At 45.9% G+C, this 20,722-nt stretch overlaps 1 protein-coding gene across 1 annotated transcript in view; it reads left to right on the forward strand.

The window, feature by feature from the left end:
• The window catches only part of LOC120946700 (disintegrin and metalloproteinase domain-containing protein 9-like), a 133,546-nt gene that overhangs the window by 96,212 nt on the left and 16,612 nt on the right, over positions 1-20,722 (forward strand). Inside the window, exons 13-18 of the mRNA XM_040361330.1 lie at positions 2,581-2,670; positions 5,016-5,211; positions 7,231-7,336; positions 11,772-11,946; positions 15,230-15,310; positions 18,309-18,414. Coding sequence (XP_040217264.1) covers positions 2,581-2,670; positions 5,016-5,211; positions 7,231-7,336; positions 11,772-11,946; positions 15,230-15,310; positions 18,309-18,414 — 754 coding nt within the window. The remainder of the gene's footprint in view (positions 1-2,580; positions 2,671-5,015; positions 5,212-7,230; positions 7,337-11,771; positions 11,947-15,229; positions 15,311-18,308; positions 18,415-20,722) is intronic.

Here is a 20,722-nt window from a genome sequence, read left to right on the forward strand (position 1 = left end):
GCATACCTCCCGCTGTCCTCGGAATCCGGGCTGGGTATTGCAGCGGAGCCTAGTACCGGAACACGTTCTGATACTAGGCTCCACTAATTATTCTGTCCGGTGTGCGTGGAGCAGTCTCCTGTCTGCCCCGCCCCCTCTGCATGTGTTGGCTCTTCTCCCATAGGCGGTGTGATGAGAGGCTATTGGGTTTGCCGGAGCTGCTGCCAATCATCCTGTGCACTCCCAGAAATGCTCTCCGAGTGCCACCCTCCTAGTAACCAAAGATCCTGTATCATGTCTACAGTATGTCTGGGGTCTTTCTAACAGACTCTCTAACAGAAGCCCTCTCTGTGTGCATTAGAGAGACCTCCCTCCAGCTCCCATTAGTGTACTCATTTTCTTTATTGTTAAAAGATCATGGGAGGATCCCAGGGTAATGAAGACTTCTTAGGGGAGCATCTCTGTGTTTGAGTCGTAGCTATAGAAACATTTGTAAAGGGGAGGAGCTAGTAAGATGACCACGCCCATATGGGGGCGCCAGAAATATTTCTGCACCCAGGTGTCTGTGACCCTAGGATCGCCCCTGAGCCCCACCTTTACCTCAGAACACTTTTGTTAAAATAGCGGGAAAATGTAGAGAACTGGTTTTCCGTCTACAAAATAACTTTTCTCTGTCCCTGCAAACCGTCCCATTGTCTAGACCAGGGGTCTCCAAACTTTGTAAATAGAGGGGCAGTTTACTGCCCTTTAGTTTATAGGGAGCAGACTGTGGCAATTGGGAGTAGAAATTGTCTCAGGTTTGGTGATCAGTGCGAGTATAAAAAAAAAAAGGATATAGTGTCTGTCAGTGGCGGCTGGTGTTCAAATTTTTGGGGGGGGTGCAAACAAACTGAAATATTCTGAAGAAACATCAATTGCAGCCTCACTGTGCCCATCAAACAAAGCCACTGTGCCCATCAAACGCATCCACTGTGCCCATCAAACGCATCCACTGTGCCCATCAAATGCAGCCACTGTGCCCATTAATTTCATCCTCTATGTCCATCAAATGCAGCCACTGTGCCCATCAAACACAGCCACTGTGCCCATCAAACACAGCCACTGTGCCCATCAATTGCAGCCACTGTGTCCATCAATTGCAGCCACTGTGCCCATCAATTACAGCCACTGTGTCCATCAAACGCAATCACTGTGCCTATCAAATGCTGCCACTGTGATCCCCCCCCCCCCCCCGCCTGCTCGCTGTCTGCCCAGCACTTACCCTGTCTCCGTGACAGGTCAGGCATGCACGTGACGGCAGCGATCGGTGGGAACTTGCAGCAGGTCAGACAGCAGCTTCTGTGTCCTCCATGTGTCTCCTCCCCCTCTTCCTGGTAGGCATCCAATCGCAGCGCCTGTCCTTTCAGCCAATCAGGTGACTGGTAACAGACCCGCACACCTGATTAGCGGAGAGGCGGTTTAGTGTTAGGAAAGCAAATTAATATTCGTTTTCCTAATACACCTGGGTGGCGTCCGAGTGTAATGCTTTGCGCTACGACTCCACCTCTTTTGAAGCCTATTGCTCTAATTATCTGCTTCAAAAACACCCCGCCACTGTAATTCAGGTGCCCGGTGTCCGAAAAGGGTCTGGAAGCCTGAATCGGGGGCAGCGGCAGCAGACATTGATCAATTTACGCAATGCATGAATCTATCCATTAGTCATAGAGTGGGTGGCTGGAGAGAGGGGGCGGCACCTGTGCACCCTTAATGGACGCACCACCATTGTGTTCAGCAGGAGGAAGAATCGTGCTCCAAGATTTGTATTAGTGGAAGGAATATTGCCCCATTGGTGGTATCAGAGGGAGAAATAGTGTCCCATCATTGGTATTAGTGAGAGAAATAGAGCCCCAATATTGGTATCAGTGGGAGGAATAGTGTCCCATTGGTGGTGTCAGTGGGAGGAATAGTGTCCCATCATTGGTATTAGTGAGAGAAATAGAGCCCCAATATTGGTATCAGTGGGAGGAATATTCCCCCATTGGTGGTATCAGAGGGAGAAATAGTGTCCCATCAATGGAAGGATGAGGTAAGTGAAGGAGGACTGCACTAAGGTAAAGGAAGCTATTTAGGAGAAAAACATTTTGTACCTTTAGAACCCCTTTAATGCAGATTGGCAATCTTCTTATAGCCTAGGCCAGTGATGGCGAACCTTGGCACCCCAGATGTTTTGGAACTACATTTCCCATGATGCTCATGAACTCTGCAGTGTAGTTGAGCATCATGGGAAATGTAGTTCCAAAACATCTGGGGTTCCAAGGTTCGCCATCACTGGCCTAGGCCGTCTTCATGTAGAGCAACAATTGTTTTTGTTCAGATCCTCAGAGAGTTCTTTGCCATGAGGTGCCATGTTGAACTTCCAGTGACCAATGTGAGAGAGTGAGAGCGATAACACCAAATTTAACACACCTGCTCCCCATTCACACCTGAGACCTTGTAACACTAACGAGTCACATGACACTGGGGAGGGAAAATGCATAATACGGCCCAATTTGGACATTTGGGCTTTTTGCTTTGTAGGAAAAATTGTAACAGTTGGAATATCTGTTCATTATTTTTCTGTAGGAGTGCAAGAACCCATGCTGCAATGCTGCTACCTGCACGCTTACTAGTGGATCCCAGTGTGCCCAAGGATTGTGCTGTGAGAACTGCAAGGTAAGATCAAAGTTTAATCCTATACTACATGAAAGAGGGAAATAGATGTGGGGCTGATCTAGTCAACACTAGCTACATTTTCACACAACGCATACCACTGCATATGTATAGTGGGAACTTGGCACTTGGGCAATGCTTTTCTATGTTCCCTTGCACGGAGCATGCAATGATCAATGCAGATCAACGCACCAGATAGGGGGCATAATTTCCAAATTTTCGGATTTCCAAAATGTCAAATTTTCTAATTCTGAAATTTCTAATTTCTGAAATTTCTAATTTCTAAAAATCAAAAATTTTGGAAATTTCAAATTTCTGAAATTTCAAAATTCCAAAATTTGGAAGTTCGGAAATTCTGAATTTTCTGAAATTCGGAATTTCGTAAATGTGAAATTTCATAAATTCTTAAATTTGGAATTTCAAAATTTAGAATATTTAACATTTTGCAAATTCGACATTTCGTAAAATCTGAAGCATTTTGGCACATTGGCCCGGTTCCATTGGCTAGCATGTACGTAAATATCTGGTGGGCGCAGAGGGGAAATGTGAAAAGACTCCAGGCTAAAATCTAGACATGTGCAATTTGTTTAGTTCCGAATTCGTTTTTTAACAAATTTTGACAAATAATGCTGCGTACACACGATCGGTTAAACCGATGAGAATGGTCTGATGGACCGTTTTCATCGCTCAAAACCGATCGTGTGTGGGCCCCATCGGTTATTTATCCATAGGTTAAAAGAAAGCAATCTTGTTTTAAAAATCCACGCATGCTTGGAAGCATTGAACTTCATTTTTTTCAGCACGTCGTTGTGTTTTACGTCACCGCGTTCTGACACGATTGGTTTTTTAACTGATGGTGTGTAGGCGCGACGGAGCATCAGTCAGCTTTATCGGTTAACCGATGAAAACGGTCCATCGGTCCGTTCCTATCGGATGGACCGATCGTCTGTACGCGGCATTAGTTAATTCTGAAAATTTCAGAATTTTTCAATTTCAGAATTTTAGTATTTCGAAAATTCAGAAATCAATAATTCGAAAATTTGAAAATCTGAAAATTTGGATTTTTTAATTTCCAAATTCAAAATATTAGAATTTCCAAATTCCGAATATTCGAATTTTCAAATTCCGAAATTTCAGAATTTCCAAATTTTTCAATTTCCGAATTTTGAATATTCAGAAATCGATAATTCGGATATTCGAAAATTCTAATTTTTGAAAATTTAGATTTTTTGAATTCCGAATTCCAAATATTCAAATTTCCAAATTTTCTGATTTCTGAATTCCGAATTTCCGGAAAAAAAAGGTAAACAATGAATGAAACAAACGAAAACAAATACATTTTTCGCCACATGTCTAATAAAATCCCCATTTTGGGGGCGATGCATGTAGTGTGACAGGTGAGCAAGCACAGCGAGGCCTTCGCTGGACGCAATAATTTGCCATTTTTATATAGTGAAGGACCAAAGGCTGTAAAATTTACTGTGTTAATAATATATTTGGATTTCCTCTGAAGATTTGAAAATCTAGACACACATAGAGCTCGATCTGACCACTGTGGGTCAGCAAAGATTTTTAGTAGAAGATTAGATAGGGCCCTAATGGTATTTAAGCTGTAAATGATTGGTAATTTGCTGGTTTATAAAAAATAATTTTTTAAAATACTATTGCATAACCTTTATAACTTTAAGGCCGGGTTCACACCTATGCGAATTGAGTGCGGATTAAACCGCATCCAATTCGCAGAACATTTCTAAATACATTATTTCAATCAGGCTGGTTCACATATGTGCAATGCATTTACACTTCGCATTGCCGAAAAAACGTGTGCGTTTTTTAGGCATTGCGGTGCGGCTATGGGGGCAAATTCAGGCCCATTATCTTCTATGGGCACACATCTGATTCGCAGATGTGTTTATTTCTCTTCAGGATTTCTCTCATTCTACTCAATACACTTCCCCCCTCCCCTTTCCCAGGTCTCCAAATTCGCAGCTAAAACGGAGATGATCTGCTGAACAGCTCTCTTATCTCTCTGCAGAGATAACAGAGCTGGAATCGCACCGCACAAGTGTGAATCCGGCCTTGTTCTAGAAAAAGAATCTGGGTTAGTGTTGTAACTCTGATGTGGTGTGCATAAATGATGATGATCGTCTTTGTTGTTTTATTTTTTTTTTATATTTTATTTTCAAAAGGTATACAATACAATGTAAAATGTAAATTTTTTATAAATAAGAAATATTTCATAAATAAATAAATATTTGAACCTGTTTTTTTTTTTTCAAAATATTTTATTTTCAAAAGGTATACAATACAATGTATAACATTTTATTTTTTTTTACTTACAATTTCAGTTTTTGGTGGGTGGCACACCTTGCCGTTCCAAGGCTAGCGAATGTGACCTACCGGAGTTTTGCAATGGTTCCCATGCCTTGTGCCCTATTGATTTTTCCATGATGGATGGCTACACCTGTAATAGTGGCCAGTCTTACTGCTATGGTGGCGTTTGCCAGACCTTTAATGCACAGTGCAAGGCTTTGCTTGGACCAGGTAAGTCCATTATTCTTTGCTTTGCTAAAAGTTATGTAATGTTTTTTTCCCATAGTAGGTAAAATCTGTAACCCTTTGGAGAGCTGTCAGTGATTTCACCTACCAGTGGCGGCTGGTGCTGAATATTTTTTTGGGGGGGGGTGGGGGGGGCAGCAAACAACCCCCCCCGGTAGATCGGACAGGAAGGCATGCCTTACCTTTCGAAGGCGAGGCAGTGCTGGATCCTGGAAGCGGCTGTTGCTGCCCCTCAGCCTGCTGCTGCTCGCTCCAGCTGGTGATGTTTTTTTTTAAGCACATGGCTTAAAAATAGGGTGGACTCGGGGCGCAGAGCACTGCGCCCTGAGCCTACCCGGTTGTGTGACAATAGCGAATAAAATTTGCTATTGTCTTCTTGATTCTCCTCCAAGCCAATCAGGGAACAGGTCCTGAGACCCGATTGGTCTCAGGACCCACTTCCTGTTTGGGCCGGGAGGAGAAGCAACAGCCCTGGAGCGAGATCTCCAGGGATGGCTCACCCACAGCAACATCCAGCACTCCCCGGCTCAGATTAGTGGAAGGAGGAGGAGGAGGGGAGATGAGAGTGTCATCCCGGCCAGGACTCGTCATCTGTCTCTTAGGGTAAGGAGACCTCAGATCACCGCCTTCCCATTCGTCCCCCGTCTTCCACCGGGGGTATTGCAATTGGTTTGTCCCCCTCCCCCAAAATATTGAGCACCAGCCGCCACTGCTGTCCACTGCTAGAAATCAACTGAACCCAATGATGTGAGGTTGTCGCCAAGTCTAAATGATAACAGAGACTGTCATCATCTGAGATCTATGGCTGGTATCTACAAAACAAGATACAACGTCATCTGGGATCGATCCGACAGGCGTACGTCTTAGTACGCCGTCGGATCTTAGGTGCATTTTTTCCGCCGGCCGCTAGGTGGCGTTTCCGTCGAATTCCGCGTTGAGTATGCAAATTAGCTAGTTACGGCGATCCACAAACGTACGTCCGGCCGGCACATTTTTTTATGTCGTTTGCGTTCAGCTTTTTCTGGCATATAGTTACCCCTGCTATAATGAGGCGTACTCAATGTTAAGTATGGCCATCGTTCCCGCGTCGAATTTTGAATTTATGTTGTTTGCGTAAGTCGTTCGCGAATAGGGATTTGCGTAGAATGACGTCACCGTCGTGAGCATTGGCTGGTTCGAGTTTAATTTCGAGCATGCGCACTGGGATACCCCCATGGACGGCGCATGCGCCGTTCAAAAAAAAACGTAGTTTACGTCGGGTCACAACGTATTTACATAAAACACTCCCCCATTACATCCATTTGAATTCCGCGCCCTTACGCCGCCAAAGATACACTACGCCGCCGTAACTTACAGCGCAAATTCTTTGAGGATTCGAAAAAAAAAAAAAGTTACGGCGGCGTAGTGTATCTTAGATACGCTACGCCCGGCGGAGAGAAGCGCCGATCTACGTGGATCTGCCCCGAAATCTGCACAAAGCACATACCTCTATAGCGTGTACTTGACTCAAATAGGAGCACTAAGTCTAATTTCTGTCTGCTGCTTCTTTCCTCTGCTATCAGCAAGAGTCACTTCTGACAAGTTTTCCTGACACCAAGAGAAAAATGGTGACGGAAAGGGGTCTCCAGCTAATTGACAGCCTCAGCTTTGTTCCTCTGTGCTGTGTGAAGGGGATGTGTCTCTTCCCTCCAATCAGCTCTCAGAGCTCTCCTCACTGAGCTCTGCAGTGTGTAATTTCAACTCCCCACCCCCTTTTTTCTGACAGCTCAGACAAGTTTAAATTATGGACTTTGAACAGATGTAGAAAAGAGAGGCTGCAGATAAACAGGTACAACTTATGTAGGGGAATTTGCTTCAACTCTGTGTATCACCTGAGGTAAGGGTTTACACCCACTTTAACACAAGCTACATTCATTGCATTTGATGGGAATGTATAAATTATTTCTGAGACTCTGAGGAAGTCACTTCTTCTGTATTAAATCAATGTCATTGCCTTCTGTACAGAAACAACAAAAGCACCGGATGAATGTTTCCAGGATGTAAATGTAAAGGGAACACAGTTCGGAAATTGTGGCATTGTGAATGGAATTTACAAAAAATGTTTAATTGCGTAAGTAACAGAAGAAAATGTTACATCATACACGATCTTATACCTGCCAACAATTAAAACAACTAAAACATATGTCTAGTGGTACAGTGGAACCTCGGATTACGATAATCAGAATCCGTTCCAGGAGAATGCTTGTAATCCAAAGCACTCACATATCAAAGAGAGTTTCCCCATAGAAGTCAATGGAATCTAAGATAATTCGTCCCGCATTGACTTCTATTGCATGCAATACCGCATGTGGCCAGAGGTGGGAGGGGGTGCCGGAGTGCCTCTGAAATACTTGGGGAACGGAGTATTTACAAGTGTTTCCGAGTATTTACAAGTGATTTCGAGTATTTCCAAACGGCTCCATGTCACCGACAGGGCAGGACTTAGGGGGTGGTGGGGGCCCCTGGGTTTAAAGGGTCACTAAAGGAAAAAAAAATGTTGCCTAAATTTAATGTCTGCAAGGTAGACAGACAGAATAGTGTAATGATTCTGTTAAAAAACGAGTAAATACCTATTAAATTCCTTCATCTATATCACCTCCTGCGTTCTAGTTTCTGTTCTCTCATTCACTTCCTGGTTTGCGGCGCTCGTTCATGTAAGAACTACATTTCCCAGTATGCATTGCGGCACGCCCAGTAATTCACACCTCCTTGAAGTCTCTAACACGTAGAGAGCGTCCTGCCGCACAGATGTAGTTCCCAGGAGGGGGTGAGCACGTTACTGACCACCGCAGTAAAGCCTCCCGTTACGGTGGTCAGTAACAATCAGACAAGCAGGAAGTGAACAGAACAGAGAAGAAATAGAGCAACTTCTGAGCAAAAACGAACAATGAGGATGTGAAAAGAGGAATGTCTGCAGGAAAAGGATGCATATTATGAAAAAAAATATGTTTTTCCTTTACAATCCCTTTAATAATCAATGGGGCCCCCTGGAGCAGAGAAGCGAGGGGGGGGGGGGGTTGCTACCGCCGACCGATCATAGTTGTTGAGGGGGGGCTGGATCCGCCAACTGACTTATCTAAGTTGTTGAGCGGGGGGGATCCACCCGATCAAAGTTGTTGACAACCGCTGGACGGAGGGCCACCTTCAATAATTTTGGGGCCCCTTACACAGCTGCAGTGAAGGGACCCCCTGGAGGAGCATCGAAGTTGTTGAGCGGGGGGGGGGGGGGGCTGCCGAGAATTACATCCATCTGCCGAAGTTGTTGAGCAGGGGGGTGCCGCAATTTCCGCAAAATTGCGGGGGGGGGGGGGGGTCGCCGCGATGGACCGTTTTCATCAGACCAAACCGATCGTGTGTGGGCCCCATCGGTTATTTATCCATAGGTTAAAAAAATAGGAACTTGTTTTAAAATTATCTGATGGATAAAAAACCTATAGAAAAAAACGATCGTCTGTGGGCACGTCCATCGGTTAGAAATCCATGCATGCTCAGAATCAAGTCGACGCATGCTTGAAAGCATTGAACTTCATTTTTTTCTGCACATTTTTTTAACTGGTGGTGTGTAGGCGCGACTGATCATCAGTCAACTTCATCGAATAACTGATGGAAAAATCCATCAGACCGTTTTCATCAGACTAACCTATCGTGTGTACAGGGCATAAGGCAGTGCCGGCCCAAGACATTGTGCTGCCTGGGACCAAGAATGAAATGCTGCCCCCCCAGAAAAAAAATCACGCCAACCAAAAGGCCCCCACATTCATTATTTTATATCATGATAACTAAAGGGGACCCGTCATGGCTCTATACATGTATAAAGGAGTATAAAGAGGACCTGTCATGGCTCTATACATGTATATAGAGGACCTGTCATTTACTCTTTACATGTAAAGGAATATCAAGAGGACCTGTCATGGCTCTATAAATGTATAAAGGAGTATAAAGGGGACCTGTTATGGCTCTATACATGTATAAAAGAGTATAACAAGGGCCTGTCATGGCTCTATAGATGTATAAAGAGGGCCTGTCATGGCTCTATACATGTATAAAAGAGTATAACAAGGGCCTGTCATGGCTCTATAGATGTATAAAGAGGGCCTGTCATGGCTCTATACATGCATATAGGCGTATAAAAGGACCTGCCATGGCTCTATACATGTATCCAGGAGTATAAAGGGACATGTGAATTGCCGACGGCCACAATGTCTTTTGCGCAAACTAATCAATGTACGCTGATTGTGGGTTTTTTTTGTACCAAAAATATGTAGAAGAATACATATTGGCCTTAACTGAAGAAAATAGTTTATTTTTCTAAATTTTGGGGATATTTATTATAGCAAAAAGTTAAAAAATATATATATTTATAGCACAAAAAATAAAAACCGCAGATGTGATCAAATATCACCAAAAGAAATCTCTATTTGTGGGAAAAAAAGGACATCAATTTTATTTGAGTAGCGGAGCTGGCGGACCGGGCTGGCGGGCATCAGTATGCTGCCCCCCCTAAAAGTGCTGCCTGGTACCCATGGTACCACCCGGTCCCATCATAGGGCCGGCCCTGGCATAAGGGTCCTTTATTGGGTGGCGGTTCCCGCAAAGCTGACTCTGGACCTCTTCTGCTACGTATGAAGTGGTTAAGGAGCATCGCTCCAGCTGGCTGCTCATCATGGAATGCTCTTGTTCCAACTCATTCAAATGTAGTATGACAAATCGGTAGCCACTTTTTGCAATAATTGCCATTCAACGTGTTTATATGCTACGAGTGTTTGAACTGGACTAAATAAGCTTCAAGGATCTCCACTACAGAATGTGCGGTTGAAACCAATCGGTATAAAATTATAGTTCCGATTTGAGAAGGAAAGTAGCTGGGATAATATGTTGCAGTTTCCCTATAGGAAATAAACCTGAAATTGTTCAGCGGTTCTTTTGATATCCACCACCAGCTGCATCTGAACAATAATATCTTTTGACTTTAGTGGTAGCACCCAGTACCATAGATGTGGGATTGAGCAAGGTAATGCTGTCTCTTTAATGAGGAATTCTACTGTGTTTCCCCGAAAAAAAGCCCGGGTCTTATATTAATTTTGGCAACAAAAGACCCAGTAGGGCTTATTTTCGGGGTAGGTCTTAATATATTCGCTCTCTCCCTGTCTGTCAGGAATCCACAGTTTGAACAAACTTAAAATGCCCAAATTCTTTCTTTTACAGCAGTAGCACACAATACAGAATGTGTGTGCTTCTGCAATCCAACAGTGCTAAACACCTCAGCCTTCCTCCACCTCTCCCAGCCACCAGCGAGAGACCCCAGCCACCCTCCCTCTGCAATGCTCGAAGCATGGAAGAGGGCACACCAGCATGTGAGGGAAAAAAAACTGTAAATACCAGAGTATCCATGCTGCATACCACACACATGTTGATTGCAGAGGTTCTGCACTGTAGATTCAGTGACACGCCAAAGCTCTGTGAAGGGAGGGGGACCAAGCTCCCCGCAGATAGGCAGGAGAAGAGACCGGAGTATCCGTGCTGCATACCGCACACGTTGATTCCAGAGGCTCCGCACTGTACAGTGCTTTCAATTACCCGCCAAAGCTCTGTGAAGGGAGGGGGGGGCCCAAGATCCAACGCAGACAGGCGGGAGAAGAGGAGACCAGCGGTGAGATCAGCTGAGCACCGCACTGCATTAAAGGGCACCTGACACCGCTACAGACACACAGCACACTGCCGTAACAGGATTATACTGTGTTTCCTCAAAAATCACACTATCACCTCGAACTAGGGCTTATTTTCGGGCTAGGGCTTATATTGCAGCCCTCCTGGAAAATAACGATAGGTCTTATTTTCGGGGTAGGTCTTATTTTCGGGGAAACACGGTAGATATAGATATTTTATGCATAGTTAGATTGGTCCAGCTTGGACTACTGTAAATATGTATACTGTATACCATACCTGGCTGATGACCCTGGGAGCTGGAAATCAGTGTAGTAGATAGCACTGCTTCAGTGATCTCCCCTTGCTTCCAGGTCCCACGCTGAGTGGCTGGCCTGATTCATTGAGAACACAGGTCAGCCGCTTGGCACTGGCACCATTTAGAGAATGCTTTGCATTTTCTGAATGCATGCAAAACATTCTCTGATTGAATGAAGTGGGTAACATGATGTCACTGCCCCACCTCCCCACCTCCATTCATTCAGACAATGCAAGCCATTCTCTGAATGGTGCCTAGTGCCTTCTGTATTCAGTAAGCAGAAGTGCAACCACTTGGCGCGGGACCCATAAGCAAGTGGAGATCACTGGAGTAGCAGTGTCTTTCAACTTCCAGGGGCATTGGCCAGGTACGGTATATCCATAATAAATTGGTTCAAGCTGGACCATTGTTGCCATGTATAATATAGTCATATCTGGAATTATTCCTTAGCATTATCTAACGATGAAATTATATTTTTCTGCAATATACAAAGTGTTAACTTTCGAGAGCCATGTAATAGTTGTCTTCTGTGTTCTCTCCACAGGGACAGTCTGTGTGGAAAACTGCAGTGTACAGGAAATTTTAATAAGAGCATACCTAGCAGCATCATTATTTTCAATGTGGGACCTGTGCAATGTACCGGTGTAGACTTCAACCTAGGCACTGATGTACCTGACCCGGGACTGGTACATCAGGGGACAGCCTGTGGGAAGGATATGGTAACTGCCCTTTGTATTGTGTTTTCTTATTTTGCATTGTTGTAGTTGTTCTTTTCCAACTCACAACATTATCCCTTTACCAGGTCACCTCACCTTCCACTCATGGGCATCCCTCCTATGTTACCTCACCTTCCACCCACAGGACATGCCTCCTATGTTACCTCACCTTCCACTCATGGGCATCCCTCCTATGTCACCTCACCTTCCACTCACAGGGAATCCCTCTTGTGTCACCTCACTTTCCACTCACAGGACATCCCTCCTATGTCACCTCACCTTCCACTCACAGGGCATCCCTCTTATGTCACCTCACCTTCCACTCACAGGGCATCCCTCTTATGTCACCTCACCTTCCACTCATGGACATCCCTCCTATGTCACCTCACCTTCCACTCACAGGGCATCCCTCCTATGTCACCTCACTTTCCACTCACAGGACATCCCTCCTATGTTACCTCACTTTCCACTCACAGGACATCCCTCCTATGTCACCTCACTTTCCACTCACAGGACATCCCTCCTATGTCACCTCACCTTCCACTCATGGACATCCCTCCTATGTCACCTCACCTTCCACTCACAGGGCATCCCTCCTATGTTACCTCACCTTCCACTCACAGGGCATCCCTCCTATGTCACCTCACCTTCCACTCACAGGGCATCCCTCCTATGTCACCTCACCTTCCACTCACAGGGCATCCCTCCTATGTTACCTCACCTTCCACTCACAGGGCATCCCTCCTATGTCACCTCACTTTCCACTCACAGGACATCCCTCCTATGTCACCTCACCTTCCACTCACAGGGCATCCCTCCTATGTCACCTCACTTTCCACTCACAGGACATCCCTCCTATGTTACCTCACTTTCCACTCACAGGACATCCCTCCCATGTCACCTCACCTTCCACTTATGGGCATCCCTCCCATGTTACCTCACCTTCCACCCACAAGGCATCCCTCTTATGTTACCTCACCTTCCACTCATGGGCATCCCTCCTATGTCACCTCACCTTCCACTCACAGGGAATCCCTCTTGTGTCACCTCACCTTCCACTCATGGGCATCCTTCCTATGTCACCTCACCTTCCACTTATGGGCATCCTTCCTATGTCACCTCACCTTCCACTCACAGGGAATCACTCTTGTGTCACCTCACCTTCCACTCATGGGCATCCCTCCTATGTCACCTCACCTTCCACTCACAGGGAATCCCTCTTGTGTCACCTCACCTTCCACTCATGGGCATCCTTCCTATGTCACCTCACCTTCCATTCACAGGGAATCCCTATTGTGTCACCTCACCTTCCACTCATGGGCATCCCTCCTATGTCACCTCACCTTCCACTCACAGGGCATCCCTCATATGTCACCTCACATTCCACTCATGGGCATCCCTCCTATGTCACCTCACCTTCCACTCACAGGGCATCCCTCCTATGTCACCTCACCTTCCACTCACAGGGCATCCCTCCTATGTCACCTCACCTTCCACTCACAGGGCATCCCTCTTATGTCACCTCACCTTCCACTCACAGGGCATCCCTCTTATGTCACCTCACCTTCCACTCATGGGCATCCCTCCTATGTCACCTCACCTTCCACTCACAGGGAATCCCTCTTATGTCACCTCACCTTCCGCTCACAGGGCATCCCTCTTATGTCACCTCACCTTCCACTCACAGGGCATCACTCCCATGTCGCCTCACCTTCCACTCACAGGGCATCCCTCCTATGTCACCTCACCTTCCACTCACAGGGCATTCCTCCCATGTCACCTCACCTTCCACTCACAGGGCATTCCTCCCATGTCACCTCACCTTCCACTCATGGGCATCCCTCCTATGTCACCTCACCTTCCACTCACAGGGCATCCCTCCTATGTCACCCCACCTTCCATTCACAGGGAATACCTCCTATGTCACCTCACCTTCCACTCACAGGGCATCCCTCCTGTGTCACCTCACCTTCCACTCACAGGGAATCCCTCTTATGTCACCTCACCTTCCACTCACAGGGCATCCCTCTTATGTCACCTCACCTTCCACTCACAGGGCATCCCTCTTATGTCACCTCACCTTCCACTCACAGGACATCCCTCTTATGTCACCTCACCTTCCACTCACAGGGCATCCCTCCTATGTCACCTCACCTTCCACTCACAGGGCATCCCTCCCATGTCACCTCACCTTCCACTCACAGGGCATTCCTCTTGTGTCACCTCACCTTCCAATCACAGGGCATCCCTCCTAAGTCACCTCACCTTCCACTCACAGGGCATCCCTCCTATGTCATCTCACCTCCAACTCACAGGGCATCCCTCCTATGTCACCTCACCTTCCACTCACAGGGCATCCCTCCTATGTCACCTCACCTTCCATTTACAGGACATCCCTCCTATGTCACCTCACCTTCCACTCACAGGGCATCCCTCCTATGTCACCTCACCTTCCACTTACAGGACATCCCTCCTATGTCACCTCACCTTCCACTCATGGGCATCACTCCTATGTCACCTCACCTCCAACTCACAGGGCATTTCTCCTTTGTCACCTCACCTTCTACTCACAGGTCATCCCTCTCGTGTCACCTCACCTACCACTCACAGGGCATCTTTCCCGTCTCTCGCGGCATGTCTCCCGGAGTTACTTCCGGGTTCACGTGCTCCGGCGCGGGAACCCCCGGTCATGGCACGCTGCTGAAGAAACAGTTGCCGTTTCTTCAGTACGCATGCGCCGATGACGTCGGCACAAGCGTATATGGTAAATATCTCCTAAACCGTAGGTAAAACTGGTGTAGCAGGGTTTACAACCACTTTAACGCCACAATACAAAAGTGCCCTAGTTAGCTAATCTAGAATAGTATATAGGTGGCTGCAAACAAATTATCATGTTCCCACAACTACAAAAATTCTATATAGTGACAAATATCTTTTTGCGCCTCACTCTATTTGGTAATCTTAATTTCACCTCAACTGTTTTCATTTACGAAAACTCTGTGATAATCAAATAAACCAAAACAATAACCATGTGCAAATATGGTAAATCATATAGCCCTCTTTCCGCACAATACATCAACATAAAGCTGGCTACACATTATACAATTTTCTTGTACAACTTTCCTTTAGATTTACCAAAACCATATAATATGAGGTCAAACCTAAACACTTTCAAATCGTATGCAGTCAGGCAGGCCCTTGCACTACATAGTTGAAGGTAAATCTAAAGGAAATTGAACCAAAAGTGTTTCTGCTGACAAATTTTTATTCCTGTGTTCCTGATTAGGCTTGCGTCAACTATGAATGTGTGAATGCCACTCGGCTGGGATTCAACTGTGACACCAAAGGGAAATGTAATGACCATGGGGTGAGTATGGTGTGGTATACAGTGCATGCATACATGGAGCAATAGGAGTGGTAACCCCGCAGGTAGAACAATGTATATGCATGTACAGGGCTTTTTTTCAGTGGGAATGCGGGGGAACGCAGTTCCGACACCTCCAGCACTGAATGTATGTAATGACAAGGGGTGCTGGGATGGGCTGGAGGGTCTATTAATGCTGGCTGCTGTGGGATCTATTGTTGCTGGAGCAGATTTATTTTTGAGTAGCAGTCTATTGTTGCAGGGGAGGTCTATTGTTGCTGGTGGGTGATCTACTGTTGACGGAGAGGTCTGTAGTTGATGGCTGCTGGAGAGTCTATTGGTGTCTATTGGTGCTGGCTACTGTGAGATCTGTTGTTGCTGCTGGGGTGGTATTTGGTTGTGGAGGTCCATGGTTGCTGGGGGGGGGGGTCTATTGTTACTGGATGAATCTATTGCTGCTTGGGAGGGTCTATTGCTGCTGGCTGTGGGGGATTCTACTTTTCTTACTACCATTATCAAATTCCATACAAATTACTTAGCACTAGGGTTGAGCGAACCCGAACTGTAAAGTTTGGGTGCGGTACGGACTTTGTTTTTTTTTTAACCCGGACATTTTGCTGAAAGTTCGGGTTCGGGTCCGGTGTTCGGCAATGTAATGGTGCGCTGCAGGGCAGCCAATCACCATTTGTTTTACTTGTTTTACCTAGAAGCCATCACAGCCATGCCTACTATTGGCATGGCTGTGATTGGCCAGTGCAGCATGTGACCCAGCATGTGACCCAGCATGTGACCCAGCCTCTATATAAGCTAGAGGCACATAGCACAACTCGTCACTCTGCTTTAGCTAGGGTAGGGAAAGGCTGCTGCTGATCTGAGGGAGAGATTTAGATAGGACTATCCTGCTTCACAAATCTACACCAGCAATGTTTCTTTCTGTGAGATACTCTGCATTAGATAGTTTGGGGCAAGGTTCCTGCTTGTTCTTATAGGGAGAGAATTATATAGGAGTCAGTCCTGGTTCGCAAATCATATTGCAGCTGCACTGCATCTGTTCCTGTGAGATACTCTACATATTGCAGCAGCACTGCATTTCTTTCTGTGAGATACTCTGCATTAGATAGTTTAGGGCAAGGTTCCTGCTTGTTCATATAGGGAGAGAATTATATTGCCATGCTCTTCCCGACATTTTGCTGCCATTTGCAGCCCTCTAGCCAACCCTAACCCCAACCCTAACCCTAACCCTCAACCTCCTACTCCATATGGACCTCGTCCTCCTAGGTCAAGATTATTATTATTATTATTTTTTTTATGTTATTTTAAGTTATTTCCCGATCCACATTTATTTGCAGAGTACTTGACATGCTCTTGCCAACATTTTGCTGCCATTTGCAACCCTCTAGCCCTTTCCATTAGTTTTTTAGAGACATTTTAGTAGTCAAAAGTCTGGGTCCCCATTGACTTCAATGGGGTTCGGGGTCAAGTTCGGGTCCCGCACCTGGACTTTTTTCCAAAGATCGGCCGAACCCGTCGAACCCGAACATCCAGGTGTCCGCTCAGCCAATCAGGTTCACCGGGTCTGGTTAGCGGTCACGTGATTGGCTGAAGCGACATTGAGGGCAGAAGAAGACATCAAGGGATCGTGGAGGAGGATGGCTGACCCGAGAAAGGTAAGTGTCGGGCGGGGGGTCAATCTGGCGGTATTTTGGGGCAATCTGGCGGTATTTTTGGGCAATCTGGTGGCATTTTATGGGGCAAACTGGCAGCATTTTATGGGGCAAACTGGTGTCAATTGATAAGCGCAGTGGGGACAATTGATGGACACAGTGGTGACAATTGATGGCACAGTGGCGACAATTGATGGCACAGTGGCTGAGTTTGATAGCACAGTAGCTGTGTTTGATGGCACAGTGGCGACAATGGCACAGTGGCTGCGTTTGATGGCACAGTGGCTGTGTTTGATAGCGACAATTATTGGCACAGTGGCGACAATTAATGGTACAGTGGTGACAATTGATGACACAGTGGCGACAATTAATGGTACAGTGGCGACAATTAATGGTACAGTGGCGACAATTGATGACACAGTGGCTGCGTTTGATGGCAACAATTAATGGCACAGTGGCGACAATTAATGGCACAGTGGCGACAATTGATGGCACAGTGGCGACAATTGATGGCACAGTGGTGACAATTGATGGCACAGTGGCTGCGTTTGATGGCACAGTGGCGACAATTGATGGCACAGTGGCTGCGTTTGATGGCACAGTGGCGACAATTGATGGCACAGTGGCTGCGTTTGATGGCTACAATTAATGGTACAGTGGCGACAATAGTGGTACAGTGGCGACAATTAATGGTACAGTGGCGACAATTGATGGCACAGTGGCTGCGTTTGATGGCGACAATTAATGGTACAGTGGCGACAATAGTGGTACAGTGGCAACAATTAATGGTACAGTGGCGACAATTGATGACACAGTGGCCGCGTTTGATGGCACAGTGGCTGCATTTGATGGCACAGTGGCAACAATTGATGGGCACAGTGAGGCTGCAATTGATGTTTTTTTTTCCGTTTTGTTTGCGCCCCCCCCCCCATAAAAAAAATTTTGAGCACAAGCCGCCACTGCACTTAAGACGATATAGGATCACAATATACAAATATCTAAATGGTGATTCCAGGATAGTGAGAAAACTATTCAGGCTCAGATTGCTTAAGAAGATATGCAGCCACTCAATGAAGTTATGCAGTTTGACCATAAATTGTGTAAGAGGTTCTTTACTGTCAGAGTGGTAAGAATGTGGAACTCCCTTCCACAGCTGGTGGTGTCAGCGGAAAAGTGTTGATAAATTCAAAAACCTTTGTATCTCAGCGAACACAATATAGAAGGATATGGGAAATGGTAGTGACATAAACACACACACAGGTTGAATTGGATAGTTTGGTGTCTTTTTTCAACCTTACCAACTAATTCTATCTGACATGCTCTTTATTTCACATCAGGTGTGCGATAACACCGGGAGCTGTTACTGCAATGATGGCTGGGCCCCTCCTTACTGTGACAAGGCAGGCTACGGTGGAAGTATTAATAGCGGGCCTACTCATATTGGTAAGTAAGGCTGGGCATAGATGGGCCATGGTGTCAGTGAGGGCAATGCTTATTACTGTAATACAATGGATGGATGTCGATTCACAATGTACTTGCCTGCTAAGTTACGTCGGCGTAGCCTGAATCGGCGAGCGTAAGGGCGCCTAATTCAAATGTGTTGGAGGGGGGCGTGTTTTATGGTAATGAGGCTTGACCTCACGTTTTTGACGGGTTTTTTTTACTGCGCATGCGCCGGGCGACTACATTTCCCAGTGTGCATTGCGGCTAAGTACGCCGCACGGGCCTATTGATTTTGACGTGGACGTAAACTACGTAAATCCCGATTCACGGACGACTTACACAAACAACGTAAAAATTTCAAATTTCGACGCGGGAACGGCGGCCATACTTGACATTAGTATTCCACTAGAGCCTAGCTCTAACTTTACGCGGCCTATCTCTTACGTAAATGGCGTAAAAGTACTGCGTCGGCGTACGTTCGTGAATCGGCGTATCTCCTCATTTACATATTCTACGCCGACCGCAATGGAAGCGCCACCTAGCGGCCATCCAAAATATTGCAATCTAAGATAGGATGGCCACTTACTGGCTGATTGAAAGCAGTAGGAGCCAATGGCTCCTGCTGCTGTCTCATCCAATGAGAAGAGAGTCCCAGAGAGTCAAGGCTCCTGTGCACATCTCTGGATCGAGATGGGGCTCAGGTAAGTATGGGGGGGGGCTGCTGCATGGAGCCTTTAGAACCTTTAGAGGAGGAGCCTTTAGAACCACTTTAAAGTGGAGTTCCACCCAAAAATGGAACTTCCGCTTTAAGGAAAGGTGACCCCCTGACATGCCACATTAGGCATTTTTTGGTGGGGGGGTGGAAACCCTCTTTTTAAAGGGTTCCAGCTCCCACTTCCTCCCGGGGGACTGTGGCGCTGGAAGGAAGTTCACCGCTCCCCCCTCACTCTTGGCAATCATCTGGGACACGTCACAGGTCCCAGATGATTGCCAAGGCCAATCCAATCTCCACTTTTTTTTTTTTTTTAAAAGGTTTTTATTATTAGCCATATACACAGTTACAGGAAATAGCATTGCATACAAATGACAAGTACTTATGTAGGACAGTCAAAAGTAAAAAATATGGAGGAAAAAAGATTAAAGGAATGGGGTTTCCCCCGTCATACATTTCCATGTCCTTAACAGTAGTAGGAAGTAACCCTAACATGGGTTCTTCTAAAGTGCATATAGCCTTTTATATTGTAAACCGAGAACTAATTATTCAAACTTCGGGCTCCTGATCAGAAGGAACAGTGTAGCTAGATTATATCATATATCTTAAGTTCAGAGCACCATGCCCATCAGAAAGTAAAATAATAAACCACAAAACTAGGGCATATAAACAAACATATAGAGAAAAAAAAAAAAAGAAAACCCTCTCTCCCGAGTGTCGTGTGTCGTTGCCTCCCCATCTCCCCAGATCTGCCCGCACCAGAGCTGCACAATACATCTCATACATTGCATATAGAGAACAAGAAAACATATTCCCTTACACCTCTCCAGAGTTAGTGTCCCTGGAGTCTACCCAACTACCCCACACATTATGAAATTTTTTCTTGCTTCCCCTCGCTTCATAGGTCATTTTGTACATTGTAATATTAGCATTGATTAACCCCTTCCAGGCAGATATAGTGAGGAAATCCCTCTTTATCCAGTTCAGGACAATGAGCTTCCTGGCATAGTAGAAGAGCAATCTCAGGAAGATTCGCATATTGTTACTCATGATATCATCCTCTATAATACCTAAGAGACACAGAAGTGGGCTGCATATGTTCGGGAGATCAAAAGTATCTGCAATAAATTGCGTAACCTGCGACCAAAACGGTCGAATCCTATTACAGTCCCACACCATATGCATAAAGGTGCCCTCTGCCACCAAGCACTTATGACAAACAGGGTTCTCTCTTCTGCCCATTCTATATAATCTGTGTGGTGTGTAATACATTTGATGCAGGTACCGCAGCTGAATCAGCTTGTCTCTTGCCGAGATCACAGTAGGGAGATATGACACTAGGACCTCCTCCCACTGTGGTTCCGTCAGTTCTGGTATTATCATAGTCCACTTAAGTCTCGTCTTTTCCTCTCTCGGTCGTATCTTACTCATGAGCATATTATAGTAGGTAGAGACTAACTTGGTATGTTCAGGATTCAACAATAATGATTCTAACTTAGTGTTTTCTAACACCACTACCCCAGAGCCAAGCTGCGCCTGAGCTGCATGTCTCAGTCTTGTGTACTGAAATCTCCAAGTTTCGGGTACCCCCAATTC

This window comes from Rana temporaria, chromosome 8 (assembly GCF_905171775.1).
Source record: "Rana temporaria chromosome 8, aRanTem1.1, whole genome shotgun sequence".
Classification (NCBI taxonomy): Eukaryota; Metazoa; Chordata; class Amphibia; order Anura; family Ranidae; genus Rana; species Rana temporaria.